Genomic DNA, 14924 nt, shown 5'->3' with positions numbered 1-14924 from the left:
GTGGGTGTGGGTGTGGTTTTTACATTCAAATAAGCTTCTAGCTCTCACGGTGAGTGAGTAAATAAATAAATCTTAGCCACGTATTTGCCTTTTGCATACTGCAGCTTCATAAGGCCTTGCTAAGGGTTTCACAGGGAATTCTTGCTATCAGTGGCCATCAGTCATGGTGGCAATGTATAGTGTCCCTAGGATCAGCTGCGGGGTGCCCTTTGGTGACTGCAAGGGGATCATGAGGGCTTCTCTGCTCTTCTTAAATCTTCAGCTGGTCCTCAGCGCAGACACTACCACACCCATCCTGATCTTCACAAATTTCAGAAACAAAATCGCTGTGAAGACTCTTGTTGCACCTTTCTTGAATTTCAGGCATGCACCTGATCAGTTGTGCAATGAAACTTTTGCTCTGGGATTCTCTCCCTCCACACACAAACACACCCCTGGCAATCAAATTCCTATACCTCTTGGAGGACGGCCCATCCTACAACCCCTGGCCTGGAGCTGGTGATGAAATCTATATATAAAAATTGGATGCTGTTATTAAAAGCCTTAGCTATTACCTCTTTCTGTAAATATAGACCATAATAACAATATACCCCATGCTCGCCCCCCAAAATTGGTTTCTCCACCCCCTCCCAATCTTAAATATATTTCTTGATTTTTTTAATGCAAGGGGTTGTGCTATGCAGCCTCTAGTGGAGTTGTTCTGATGCGTAAAGGCCAAGGAAACACATTACTTCAAATATCCCCTATGAATAAACACCCACCCCATATTCTCATCACTAGGAATGGGGTGTGGGGTTGATTGGGGTGGGTGCTAGTCCCACCCCAGAACATCCTGAACTATGGCGAAACCCGCGTTGCCACAGTAACCTTCTCCCCCTGAGGCAGATGCTGTTTCCATGGCATTGCCGTGGTTACCGTAGTCAGTAGCGGACAGTGGAGGTGGAGGAATCATTCTTTGGGTGGTGGGGAGAGAGGAAAAGAGAATGAAAAAGGATGGGGGTGGGAGAGAGAGGTTGGGTGCTTCTTGGGCATTTTAACACTCCTGGTTTGGGGGGGTCAAAAATACCCTTTTCAGAGCCAGGAGGTAAGCCAGTCTCCTCCTAGAAGCACACTGCCCCCTAATGTCACAGTTTGAAATGGTGGTTTGTGGATTTTGGATCTCCTCTTTTCACCAGATATCTGGTGACCTCAGTTTCACCCCAGCTCATCCAGCTAGCTGTCCTTAAATGCATAATTGTAGCCCCTGCTTTCTGATGTTATCTATGCATTAAATAAAATATATGGACATGAGACAGTGAGGGTGAAAAGTGTGTTTTTGTGTGTGGTGTTGGTGGAACTCAATTTTTCAGTCTGTAATTCTAAGTGGATTTGGTTATCCATACAGAAAATGTTCGGGTGCTGCTTGGCTTATTTGGGGTTTTCATACGCTAGCAGGGTGGAAGGAGTTTAAAGGGTTTTTTTAAAAAAAATTCACAGCAAGCTGTTCTAGCTGAGAACAATCATGCAAGTTCTTCATGTCTGCCAGCAAAACTCATTCTCCTTCCCCAAGCCGCCATGAAATGACCCAGGAGTTTTGCCAAACCACAGTGGTGTGGAAGAAAGAGCACAAATTTAGGGGCAGGGGAAGAAGGTTCATGTTTCAGCTTAAAACCTTCAGAGATAACAGCCATCTTCGGGGTGAGGTTTCAAAGTCTCGCCAAGGGCTTCTCCTGTCTGCAAGCCAAGCAAAAGCCAGTTTGAGGGTTTGGGGAACTTCGGCCTCCACCCCCAATTTGCCACCTGCGGTCTCTCCTACCTGTGTGAACCAGCCCCACAATCACATTTAGGGACCATATTGTTTTGGGGACAGTTGCCCATATCATTCTTTTCTGTCTGTTTCTCTTCCTAGGCCAACTCCCCACCGGTAATTGTCAACACAGATACCTTAGAAGCACCAGCTTATGTGAGTTACTGGATGAATTCTTTCTTTTCTTTCCCCCTCCCCACAACCTTTCACACTTTAACATATTCCAAAATTACCCCCCCCCCCAATTTTCCTTTGCATTTTTTATGCAATGCTGTATTAACACAATTCTTCTCCGTCCCCTCTCTTTCAGGTAAATGGAACGGAAGGCGAAATGGAATACGAAGAAATAACTCTAGAGCGGGTAATTCTTATAGACATCGTTGATTCTGGGTGGGTGGGGATTTTTTTTACTTAGCCCAGGGAACCTTCTAGACAGTCACTTTTTCCAGGAAGGATTTGATCACTTAATGACAAATCCACAGTTACAGTTGATTGGGAGGTCTTGTGCAGCAAACCTGCTTCCCCCCTCCCCCATGAAAGATCGGACTTTTTTGCAATTAATGAAAGTGATGGGGAAATGCACCGGAAAGTGTGGGTGATGCTTGCTTTGATGCAGTGTCATCTAACCTCCTCTCAAAGAAATTGGAGTGAATGCTCGTTAAATAACCAGCATCATCTAAGGTGCATTCAGATGTGGGGAATATTGTGTTAGTTTTCCTGATTATAATGCTAGTCAGTGCTTCTGTCCCGTTTTCTAATGTTCTGTTTTATGCTGCAGTACCTGCTGTGTTATGGAACTGTGGCTTTTTGACCAATGTACCGACATGTTGCGCTAAATTTCATTCACACCAAGGAACGTCATTAGGCAACATCACTGCTCCCCCACTCTCTCCGCACATGCCTGCTTCTCTTCTCCCCATGATTACCCCATGAAAACAGCAGGAAAGAAACATACGCCAGTGTACCTACCGTATGCCACCCCAAATTTCACTACTTTACCCCCGCCACTTTCTGGGTTAAGAGGGCTGCAAACTGCACCCCCCCCCCCCCGCCCCCGGAATCAGATAACATGGAAGTGAGCATTAAATGTGGAATTATATTCTATCTGTTTTCTAGAAATGACTTGCGTTATGTGGAACCTCAAATATAATGCAGGAATTAACACATAGAGAAACATCAGGGAAATTGAATAACCTATGTGATTGCAGCTTTAATCAGGATGAATGAACAATAAACAGGTTAAATGGAAATTGCTCCAGAGTGGGAAGAGTATGCATTTTTGTAAAAGGGGGGGGGGTTCCCAAGCCTTTGTTCATGATCTAATTAAATTCTTGCCTCTTCCTTTGGGTGGGGCATGACTTTTTCCTCCAGGGTAACTCCGGTTTGGGATTCAGCATCGCCGGTGGTACTGACAACCCCCATGTTGGGGATGACCCAAGCATCTTCATCACTAAGATCATCCCTGGTGGGGCAGCAGCACAGGATGGCAGGCTAAGGTACCAATGGCTTTTGGGGAAGCTTTTTTTGTAGGGAGGATGCTGACTGGGCTGGAGACAGTGAGTCTTTTTCTTAGGGCACTTCCAGATGGCCGTTATTCCCATGTGGGACTCATCTCAGCAATTTCCGGCTGCACAGTGAAAGTGGGCTAGTCCTCTTGTGCAACAAACTTGCTTTCCCCCAAAGAGCGGACTTATTGCTATATGGAAAGTGAAGGAGAGATGCATTGGAAATTGTGGGATAACACTTGCTCTGATGCAAATGAAAATGAATGCTCATTAAATGGCCAGCATTGTCTATAAACTCCCTCCAAAAGCAAATCAGGATGAATACTCCATAAGCTGGTCATATGGGAGTTTGGGAAAGGGCTCAGAGGTCATAGAAGATCTGCAAAAGGTCCCAGTTTCAATCCCCTGGTATTATAAATAAGTAATTAAATTTGCATACCACCCTTTATCTGTAGATCTCAGATTGGTTCACAGCATAAATGGAGCTGGGAGAGAACCCAGCCTGAAATCCTGGCGAGCCACTCTGTCAGTGTGAACAATACTGAAACAGATGGACCAAAGGGACATGGCTCAGGGATAGAGCACCTGCTTTGCATGCAGAAGGTCCCAGGTTTAATCCCCGATGGCATCTCCTTGTAGGGCTGGGAGAGAAATTTCTGCCTGAAATTTTGGAGAGCCACTGTTGCCTATCTGTGTGGGGAATATTGATCTAGGTGGGCCACTGATCTGACTCAGTACAAGGTAACATCCTATGTTCCTTCATTGGCCCAGTAAATACAAAGGTGTCTTCAGCCCCTTATGTGCCTGCAGGGGCTTCTGTTGGAACAGTTTCTTTGCCGTTTAGAAGGTTCTGAGGTTCAATCCTTGCCATCTCACATTTCAAAAAAGAAAAGGGGATGAGGATCAACGAGCCAGTTTCAAGAGAGCCGGACAAGGGGGTGGGTGAATCGTTTGTCTGGTTATCAATGAGATCTCATAAGACTTCTGTCCAGAACCTTTTACCCTGGGGCAGTGCCCCCACATGTTTCAGTAGCTCCCAGTATCCTGGTGCTAAATGTGTCTTTCTGATCTGGCTGTGACACAGGGTGAACGACAGCATCCTCTTCGTCAATGATGTGGACGTGCGGGAGGTAACGCACAGCACGGCTGTTGAGGCCCTGAAGGAGGCCGGCTCCATTGTGCGTCTGTATGTCATGCGGAGGAAGCCCCTGGCCGAGAAGGTCATGGAGATCAAGCTGATCAAAGGCCCCAAAGGTGAGGGAGCCTAGCTCTGCTTCTCTCCCCCCCCCCCGACAACTCCTTAAAGAGCACCCAACCCTTCAGGTGCATGAGAAGGGACTGCGGAAAGCTTTTCTTGTAGAGGCTTTTCCCCTTAGAAGCATCCTCCCTCCTTATTTCAGGGGAAGAGCCATAATCTGGAATCAAGGATGGGCAACCTATTATTATTATTATTATTATTTTCTTTATTAATTTAAATTTCTATACCACCTTTCATCTGAGGATCACAGGGCAGTTTACAATATAAAAACACAAAAATGCATAACTTAGTAACAAACAAAAACAATAAGCCACCTGCTGCAGTTTTAAAGGCCATAGATTGTTTAATTAGCCAAAGGTCTGGGAGAAGAGGAACATTTTTGCCTGGTGACTAAAGATATGTAATGAAGTTGCCAGGTGAGCCTCCCTGGGGAGACCGTCCCACAAACGGGGAGCCACTACAGAAAAGGTCCGTTCTTGTGTTGCCGCCCTCCAGACCTCTCGTGGAGGAAACACACTAAGAATGGCCTCAGAGGATGATTACAGGGTCCAGGTTAGTTCATTTATTTATTTATCAAATTTCTATGCCACCTTTGTGGGCTAAGCAGCACTTTATCCTGGTCGAAAGCCGTAGTAGGTGGGGCCAGTCTCTCTCTCTCTCTCTCTCTCTCTCTCTCTCTCTCTCTCTCTCTCACACACACACACACACACACACACAGAGAGCTATTTCCTGTGAAAACAGAGACCAATATTCAGTTGTATCCAATTCAAATCCTCCTTATAGTAGACCCATTGAGATTAACGAAATTAGTGTAGTCATGCTCATTAATTTCAGTGGGTCTGCTCTGAGTAGGGCTAGCATTGGATACAACCCCAAATAACTTAATTCCAGTTTCACTTCCCATTTCTCCATGGACTTTTAAAAGTTTGTTTAAAAACAAACACTCCTTATTTTTCCTGACTGTGCAAAAGGCAAAAAGAGCTTAGTAAACTACAGGAGCATGATGCAAATAAAATCCATGCTCAGCTGAACTGCAAGCTCTGCTTTTCAAGTATTCGAAGCCTCCAACTTCAAAATGGAATTGCATCCAAAACTGGATGTATGCGGTTGCAAAATGCATGGACATTGTTTGCATATCTGCAAGGAACACAAGCCTGGTAGGGGAATAAATTCTCCCACTTCATCCCCCACTTGGGGATGAATTGCCACAAGTGAATGGACATATACTGATCTAGCTTCCCCCATTCCATGCAGCCTGGTGCCCTACAGATATTTTGTACTACAACTCCCATTAGCCCCAGCCAGCTATGGGGGCTGGAAGAGGCTGCTCTAGGAAAACTGGATACAACCTACTATGGAGAATTTGACCTTGTCTCAATGACTCTGTCCCCTTGCACTATGGAGAATTATAATCTTTCTAAAAAGGCTTCTCCCATGGGGGAGTGAACCCCACCCTCTTCAAAAGTCTCTGCCTCTGCTGTTGCCACTTTCTTCCTTACCTGTTTATTTTCTTATTCTTTTATTCTTTCTCTTCCCACCTTCCTTCCTTCCCCACAGGTCTTGGTTTCAGCATTGCAGGTGGCGTTGGCAACCAGCACATCCCCGGCGACAATAGTATCTACGTCACCAAAATCATAGAGGGGGGTGCAGCCCACAAGGATGGGCGCCTGCAGATTGGGGACAAGATCCTGGCGGTAAGGATAGGTGGAGAAGGCCTGATGCCAGAGAGCAGTTGGGCCTGTTGGTCTGTTCCATACCCAGACTTCAGGGAAAGGGAGAATGGGAGGGAAATCTGGGAGACCAGCATTCAAATCCCCACTCAGCCATAAAGCTTGCTGGGTGACCTTGGGCCAGTCTCCTCTCAGCCTAACCTACCACACAGGGTTGTTGTGGAATAAAATGGAAAGAGGGGAGAACCACGTACACCACATTGAGCTACTTGGAGGAAGGTGGGATGTAAATGTAATAAATTGAATAAATAGCAAAAATAATTTAAATGGACTGAGTGGTTGCCTGGTTTTTTTCTGAGGGTAAACAGAAAAGGAGGAGAGGGAGGGTGTCTCACAAGAACTCCAACCCCAAAAGTGAAAAACACAACAGAGATGGCCAGTGGTTTTAAGTATTTAAGTGGGTTGCAGCCTTGGGGCTTGTCAAAAGGGGCCTAAAATATTAGACTGTTGAAAATGATACAAAGTGCAAAACGAACTACCTCTCTTCACAATTCTGGGTAATTTGATTTGTTAGCCCTGGAAACCCACAGAATTCATTGAAGACCAAAACCTTTGTAAGCTGGATGGCCATTTTGTGGCTCATTCCTTTGTGTCTTGTGTTTCTTTTGCCCTGTGAATGTTCAACTGCCCCAGTTCTGCATCTCACAGAAATACTTAATTATCTTCTTGTAGTGTCTATTTTCATTTATTTTTACCAACCTAAGTAAAGAGGGCTGCTCTGCCTAATCCCATTGGAATCATGAAGGTGTTATTTTTCCTCTGCCTAAACCTCTGCACAATACCCCACACTAGTAACTGGAGCCTGGGTGTTGGGTGGGTAGGTTGATTTTTGGGAGAGGAGAGGTGCAGTGAATAAAGCAGCCTTTGCTAATCTGGTCCCTTCCAGATGTTCTGGACTACAGCTCCCAGTTTGGGGCGGATGGGAGTTGTAGTCCAAAACATCTGGAGGGCACCAGTTTGGCAAAGGCTGGAGCAGACGCAAGGCATGTGATCAGCCAGACCTTGTGCAGGTTTGGAAGCAGAGAACTTCCCCAGATCACTGAGCACCACTCCAGCCTGCAAATAGGAACCAGAGGAATGAAAGCCTACCCTTCTCCTTGAAATTCTACTTTTCTATAATCAGGGCCAGTGTGGTGTAGTGGTTAAGAGCAGTAGACTCGTAGTCTGGGGAACCGGGTTCGTGTCTCCGCTCCTCCACATGCAGCTGCTGGGTGACCTTGAGCTAGTCATACTTCTCTGAAGTCTCTCAGCCCCACTCACCTCACAGAGTGTTTGTTGTGGGGGAGGAAGGGAAAGGAGAATGTTAGCCGCTTTGAGACTCCTTAGGGTAGTGATAAAGCGGGATATCAAATCCAAACTCTATATATGCTTTCCCATACCCACACCTTGCCAGGTAAACAATGTGAGCCTTGAAGATGTTATGCACGAAGATGCCGTTGCAGCCCTCAAGAACACATATGATGTTGTCTACTTGAAGGTGGCCAAACCCACAAATGTTTACCTGAATGATTCTTACGCCCCGCCTGACATCACTTCCTGTGAGTGGTTTCCTGTTCTTCCTACTGTGTCTGTGTTTGGCTGTTTTGTGGAGAACCAGTTAAAAGGGAGTGTCAATTCAGACACTGTCTGGGACACAACTGGATTCGATGGTGGAAGATTATCCTAAACTGAAAATGGTTGAAAAACTGTAGATTTTTGTGTTCCACACATTTCACATTTTAATTGCCACATTTGCAGTTATAAATACTGCTGGATTTTGGGTGATTTAGAAAGTGTGCAAAGTGTTTAACGTACCATGTTAATAATAGTGGGACACGATCTGTTGTTGTCTAGGCTGATTTAAGAGCATTTCTCAATATTGAATTCGTAACTTTGGTTTCACTGCCTTCCACTGTGCTGTGCTGTTAAAACTTTTACCTTTTTCTTTTCCCATGCATTCTGGCAGCCTATTCCCAGCATCTCGACAATGAAATTGGTCACCAGAGCTACCTGGGCACAGACTATCCACAAGCCATGACCCCCACCTCCCCTCGGAGGTACTCCCCCATCCCTAAGGAGCTGATGGGTGAGGAGGATATACCCAGGTAAGCCCTTTCTGGCTCCTCCCTCTGGGCGTGGCTGTTATGTTTTCCCATAGCACCACCAAGCAGCAGCTGCTGTCCGTGGTCCTGAAGAGTTTCTCTCTTGCCCAGTTTAAAGCTGTGCCCTTCTTCCCCCATCACCTCGCGTGCATTGCATCCATCCCATATCCGGCTACTCAGGGCTGCCAGAGTTGCGAATATTTTGGCACAGGGTGGTAATGCAGCCAGCCCCCCAACTTCCTCTTTCCTTTGGGGTTTGTGTAGGCCACAGTCCTGTCGGGCATTTGGAGTTGGTGGCTCGTTGCTGCCTGCTGCTGCATCCGCGGGGTCAGCAAGCTGCTTTCCAGTTTCCCCCTCTCCTTCCTTCTGCAGGGAACCGCGTCGTATTGTCATTCACCGTGGCTCAACAGGGCTGGGCTTCAACATTGTTGGGGGTGAAGATGGCGAGGGAATCTTCATCTCTTTCATCCTGGCTGGGGGGCCGGCCGACCTCAGTGGGGAGCTCCGGAAAGGGGACCAGATCCTCTCGGTAAGAACCGCTCCTTATCCCTGCATTGGCAGGTGCCTGGTTGGAAGAGGCAATCGGCTGGTGCCCTACGATTAAACCTAAATGATGCTTACCTCCCTCCATAAGAATTAAGATTAAAGGCCCATTTAGTCCAGTTTCCCATAATGGACAACCGGGTGCCCCAAATGGAAGTCCATAACCAGGCCATGAGCGCAGTACCCATCTCCTGCTCACAACCCCAAGGAATCGGTTATTCAGAGGCCAGCTCCCTCTTATCCTGGATGCAGCACATTGCCACCCTGGTTAGTAGCTATTGATGGAATCATAGAACTGTAGAGTTGGAAGGGACCATGAGGATCATTTAGTCCAGCCACCTGCAATGCAGGAATATTTTGCCCTACGTGAGGCTCTTAACCCACGACCCTGAGGTTAAGAGTCTCATCCTCTGGTAACTGAGCTACCCCAGGGTTTTCCTCCTCCATGAATTTGTCTTTTAAAGCAATCTCTACATCTTGTGGTAGCAAAAGTCAGAGTTTTAACTGTGCTGTATGGAGACATCTTTCCTTTTGTCTGTCTTGAATCTTCTCACATTCAACTTTATTTTATGATCCTGCTGAGTCCCTGTTTTACAAAAGGGAGAAATTTCTCTCTGTCCACTTTGGTCCCCTCTGGACATCCTTTTTATTCTGCATTCATGATTATTTGTGCTCGTGATTGTATTGGGCTGATTTTTATACTTGATCCCACTTTCAGCATGGTATGTTCCTGCAAATGTTTTGGTGTGGACATGCTGCTTTCTTTCTAATTAGTTCATGTTCCATAACTTCCTCCTGAAATTCTGTAAATTTTTATACCACAAATGTTCTGGTTTCTTTTTTTGTCCCATGTTTGGTCATGTTCACACCATACACTGAAAGCACAATGATACCACAGTGATAGCTTCCCCCAAAGAATCCTGGGAGCTGTAGTTTGTTAAGAGTTATGAGAGTTGTTAGGAGGCTCCTATATCCCTTGCAGAACTACAGTTCCCAGAGATGTGGTTGTTAAAGCACTCTAGAGTTAAAGCACTCCAGATGGCAGTAATAAAGTGGAATGATGTGTGGGTGGCCTGCTATAAATCCACCACTAATGCTCTATTATCACAGCCATGACTTGTTGCAGGAACCCTCTGCAAAAAAGCCACTACCATCCTGAAGGGACTTCTTGCCCACACTCTGAATAATGTACTACACCTCTATTATGTTCCCTCCTTTACTTTCCTCTTTTTCTAAGGCAAATAGCCTCAGATGCTGTCATTTCATAAGAGGGTTGGCCCAGCCTCTTGATCATTTTGGTTGCCTTTTCCTTCCCAGGTCAATGGTGTGGACCTCAGGAACGCCACACACGAACAAGCAGCCATTGCTCTGAAAAACGCCGGCCAGACGGTCACCATCATTGCTCAGTACAAACCGGATGGTGAGTTCTGTTCTGCAGAAGCCCCTCCTGAGTGGGAAGAGATTTGTGTGTGTGTGAACTGCCTGGGAAATGGTCCTGTCGCTGCCAAGTGGGGTGGGGCCAGGGGTGTAGGAAAGGGGGTGGTGGGGGCGGGCCACCCCATGTGCCATAATGGAGGGGGGTGACAAATTATCAAGGAACAATTACTGTCCTACTAGGGCGGTTCATAAAAAACTTTTTTTGAAGATGCCTGCTCCGAAGGCTTAAGGAGGTATCATAGTGCTTAAAATTTAAGGTTTGATCTGAGGAGACTGGTGGAAGGTTTGGAAGGCTGGGTTGTGGAGTTGGGTGGGCATGTGGGCAGTTGTGTAGCTGAATGAACTAGATGATTCTGTGAGGGAAGTTGTGTCATACTGACCATGACCCTTTCTTTAACAACCCACTGCAGAGTACAGCCGCTTTGAGGCCAAGATCCACGACCTCCGGGAGCAGCTGATGAACAGCAGTTTGGGCTCAGGGACAGCATCGCTGCGGAGCAACCCCAAGAGGGGTTTCTACATCCGGTGAGATCACAGCTGCCTTTTCCTCAATAGCTTGGACATCCCCCGCCCCCATTCCTGAATTACTAGTAGATTTTAGCATCTGAGCGACACCGGAATCCATAATACTGCAGGTCCCTTTGAGTTTGATCTATGGGGGCTGGGTTCAAAAGCCATTTTCTTTCTTGGTCTCACTTTCTCCCACCTGTAAAATGGGAGCATGTCAGGGTTGTCTTATGGCTGGATAAGAATTATAAAGGGCTCTGTTCAGCTAGAGTTCCATATAAGCAATGATTAATTATGATAACCTCTTTCATTTGAAACAGAGAGGTGATTTTAACTAAAACCATCCCTCTTAAGTTGTTTCTGAGTCTGAAACCTATAACCAGACTTAGTGTCTCTTTATGTCCAGGGTTGGAAAATAGTATAGCCCTGCTGATGTTGCTGGACTACAACTCCCATCTTTCCTGACCCTGGTCTGTGCTGATGGGAGTTCGAGTCTTTCAACAACTTCTGAGTGACCACAGATTAGCCCTCCCTAAAGTAAGTACCAGTACTGCAAATATCCCCAGGCCATCCAAGCAATTCTGTCAATGCAGAAAATGTTCCCATTCAGAATTTACATACCATGTTCCCTCTGGATCAGCTGTTGCCCACCCTTTTGGACAAGTGGGCACATTTCGAATTTTGGGAGAGTGCTGGGGGTGCCAATCACAAAATGGCTTCCAGGGGGTATGACATAACACAAAATGGCTGCCATTGAGAACGTGGCATAATGCAGAATTCGAGAGACAACAATCACTCCAGACAACCTTATGCAGGAAGTCAGCTATGTCCTGATTGTGGACACTTAAAACAATACGATACCTCTTTAAACCGTCATGGTTTACCCCAAAGCATCCTGGGAAGTGTGGTTTGTTAAAGGTGCTGAGGGTTGTTAGGAGACCCCCATTCTCCTCCAATAGCAGCAATTCCCAGAGTTCCCCAAGAAGAGAGAATGACTGTTAAACCACTCTGAATCTGAAGAGGGGGATAGGCGGGGGATCTCCTAACAATTCTCACCAACCTCAAAGAACCAAAGCGCTCATAATTTGTCGGGGACTGCCATGATTGTTTAAAGTAGCTTCAGACTGCATTAAATGTATGGTGTAAATGTGACACCAGCCCAGAGGGCTCTGGCTGGACCTGCTGTTGGGTCTCCCTGCCTTCTGCCCCACCAGTTCCAATGGGCACCAGCTCCCACTGCTCCTGTGTTCACCCCCGACCAACCTCCTCTCCCTGCCAACTCCCAGGGCGCTCTTTGACTATGATAAGACCAAGGACTGCGGTTTCCTGAGCCAAGCGCTGAGCTTCCATTTTGGCGACGTCCTGCACGTGATTGACGCTTCCGATGAGGAGTGGTGGCAGGCGCGGCGCGTCCATCCGGATGGCGACAGCGATGAGATTGGCTTCATCCCCAGCAAAAGGCGGTATGTGTGAAGGGGTCTTGGCAATTGGGGGTGGGATCAGAGGGAAGCTGTTTGTGCCACTGCCCTAAGCCTCTGTTTGTCTCTCTCTCTCGCAGGGTCGAGCGACGGGAATGGACACGGCTAAAAGCAAAGGTAACTCACACTCCATCCCTAACCTCTAGGCCAGCCTTCCACCATGGGCATAGCCAGGATTTTTGTTGGAGGGGGAGTAGAACCTCAGATTTGTATTGATTTTTATTTATTTAGGAGGGGCAGCTATTCCCCCCTGCCTCCCCCCCTTGGCTATGCCCATGCCCTCCACATATTTTGGACTACAGCTCCCATTTTAGCTCCACCATCCTACAGCTGTGCTGACTGTGGAGGATGGGAATTGTAATCCAAAGCAGCTGGAAGGTACCAGGTATGGGAAGATAGGGCTAACAAATTCCCTTCTCCTCCCACTGTTGTACCCAAATGACTGGCATTCAGAAGAGTGGTGTATGTTTTGCCTGGAGAAGAGTGGATTAAGGGGTGTCATGATGACCACACATTTGAGGGGCACATCTTGGAAGGATCATAGCTCAGGAGTAGAGCATCTGCTTTGCTTTGCCTGCAGAAGGAGCCAGGTTCAGTCCCCAACAGCATCTCCAGGTAGGGCCTGAGAATGCCCTTGCCTGAAATGCTGGAGAGCCTCTGCCAGTCAGTGTGGACAATACTGAGCTAGATGGACCAGTGGTCCGATTCAGTAGAAATCTCCCCCCCCCCCACACACACACACTTCTTTTTCTGTGGCTCCAGATTGTAGGATCTGAATCAGCCTCTTAGGAAGGGGGTTTTGGCTAAACATTAGGCAGAACTTCCTGGCTATATGACCGGTTTGACAGTGAAACAAACTGCCTCACAAGGTGGCAGACTCCTTTGTGAAGAAGTTTTCAAAGAGAGGCTCGAGTAGAGAGGCTGGACTAGATGACCCTCAAGGCCCCTTCCAACTCTGTGATCCTGCAGGAAGTACGTTTCCTCCATCAGTTGGTTTAATCCAGTTTTCAAGCTGTCCAATTTGGGGGCCGTGAATGCCTCTTTTAGGAGCGGATCCCATAATCAAGTTCAGGCATAGTGTGAGGGACGTGTTTCTTTTTCTTTGTCCTGAATCTGCTGCCAGTTTCTTCGGATAACCTTGAGCTCCATTGTGGGATTCCTGTGTTTGTGTGTTACATAACAAAAATAGAGATTCAGCACTTGCATGAATTATGGAAATGAAATAGTTATTTCATTATCCTCCTGCTTCTCAGCCCCCCAAAAGGCTTCCTAGGCAGCTTACAAATGCCATTTGTTTATTTCGTCTAAGTTACAAGGGCCTTGCTTTTCCACTCTTGTTCATCCTGGGGATGGTCCCCAGAGTCAACGTGGGCTACTCCTGTAATGTTTGTTCTGACCCTCAAATTTCCTGGCACACCTCCAGGGGCTGAGATAAGAGCCCCATACCATCTTTCTATTTGGTAACTCTTGCATTTAAATACAGAGGAGGGGGTGGGTCTGCTGGTGCCCCCCATACAGACAGAAATTCCAAGGCTTCCATGAAGCTGACTAATTGGTTCTTCCCTCTGTCTTTTCTTTCTTTCTTTCTTTCTTTCTTTCTTTCTTTCTTTCTTTCTTTCTTTCTCTTTCCAGGATCGGGTGCCGGGCTCGGGCTCTCAAGGTGGGTGTCTGTCTCTTGGCTGCCCATCCCCAACTTGGGTCCTTTGGATGTTTTGCCCCATGACTTCCATTGGCCCCTAGCATCATCATCTGCCCATACTGACTGGCGACTGATGGGAATTGTAGTCCAAAACAGCTGTAGGGCACCAGGTTGAGGAAAGCTGCTCCAGGCCTTCCTCTTCACTCTCCCCCCCCCCCCAATATTGTCCTTTGAGAAATATTTCCATGCCTTGAAATCCACAAGTGTGGGACCTTTCCCCCTTCTCTCTCCACACCATTTTATTTATTTCTACTTTTTTATATCCCACCTTTCTGCCAAGGAACATCAAGTGGCATGTGCAGTTCTCCCCCCCCCTTCTCATATGATCCTCACAACAACCCTGTGATGTAGATTTGGCTGAGAGACAGCGAGTGGCCCAAAGCCACCCAGTCAGCTTCATGGCCAATGGGGAATTTCAACCATGGATCTCCTAGGTCTTAAACTGACACTCTAACCACTACACTGGCTCTAAACTTCCCTGTTGCTCTAGAGCAGCCTTCTCAAACCTGGAACCCTCTAGATGGGTTTTGGACTACAATTCCTATCAGCCCCCAGCATCACTTGGCTGTGCTGGCTGCGGTCTGCTGAGAATTGAACCCAAAACATCTGGAGGGCACCAGTTTGGGGAAGGATGCTGTTTTCCCTGTTAAGGAGACAATGTTCTGGGGCTTGGGTTGAACAGGTTGTACTTAACAGCCTCCTTCTTTCCCTTCTAGGTCGAGAAGATGCTGTCTTGAGCTATGAAACCGTTGTACAAATGGAAGGTGAGAACTCTGTCTTAGCTCAGCCCTTCCCTTCCTCAGCCCTGAATTATGTTATTATTAATGTTGTTGTTTGTACAATAAAGAAGGCTCAGAAGATCACCCGTTGCTTTGTGGTTGGTTATAATCAACTGATTGT

At 46.9% G+C, this 14924-nt stretch overlaps 1 protein-coding gene across 16 annotated transcripts in view; it reads left to right on the top strand.

Moving 5' to 3' along the window:
• DLG4 (discs large MAGUK scaffold protein 4) overlaps positions 1-14924 on the top strand; it is a 118623-nt gene that overhangs the window by 97603 nt on the left and 6096 nt on the right. For 12 of the 16 annotated variants that reach the window (XM_033170983.1, XM_033170981.1, XM_033170995.1 and 9 more), the window contains 14 exons: positions 1889-1942; positions 2097-2147; positions 3134-3282; positions 4376-4545; positions 6107-6243; positions 7673-7817; positions 8225-8363; positions 8733-8889; positions 10221-10323; positions 10751-10865; positions 12134-12310; positions 12406-12442; positions 13958-13985; positions 14741-14788. In XM_033170983.1, coding sequence (XP_033026874.1) covers positions 1889-1942; positions 2097-2147; positions 3134-3282; positions 4376-4545; positions 6107-6243; positions 7673-7817; positions 8225-8363; positions 8733-8889; positions 10221-10323; positions 10751-10865; positions 12134-12310; positions 12406-12442; positions 13958-13985; positions 14741-14788 — 1510 coding nt within the window. The remainder of the gene's footprint in view (positions 1-1888; positions 1943-2096; positions 2148-3133; positions 3283-4375; positions 4546-6106; positions 6244-7672; positions 7818-8224; positions 8364-8732; positions 8890-10220; positions 10324-10750; positions 10866-12133; positions 12311-12405; positions 12443-13957; positions 13986-14740; positions 14789-14924) is intronic. The other 4 variants (XM_033170984.1, XM_033170982.1, XM_033170986.1 and 1 more) reach the window with 1 other exon arrangement.

This window comes from Lacerta agilis, chromosome 14 (assembly GCF_009819535.1).
Source record: "Lacerta agilis isolate rLacAgi1 chromosome 14, rLacAgi1.pri, whole genome shotgun sequence".
Lineage (NCBI taxonomy): Eukaryota > Metazoa > Chordata > Lepidosauria > Squamata > Lacertidae > Lacerta > Lacerta agilis.
Note: the sequence above shows the minus strand (reverse complement) of the source record. Positions and strands in the feature narration are given on the sequence as shown.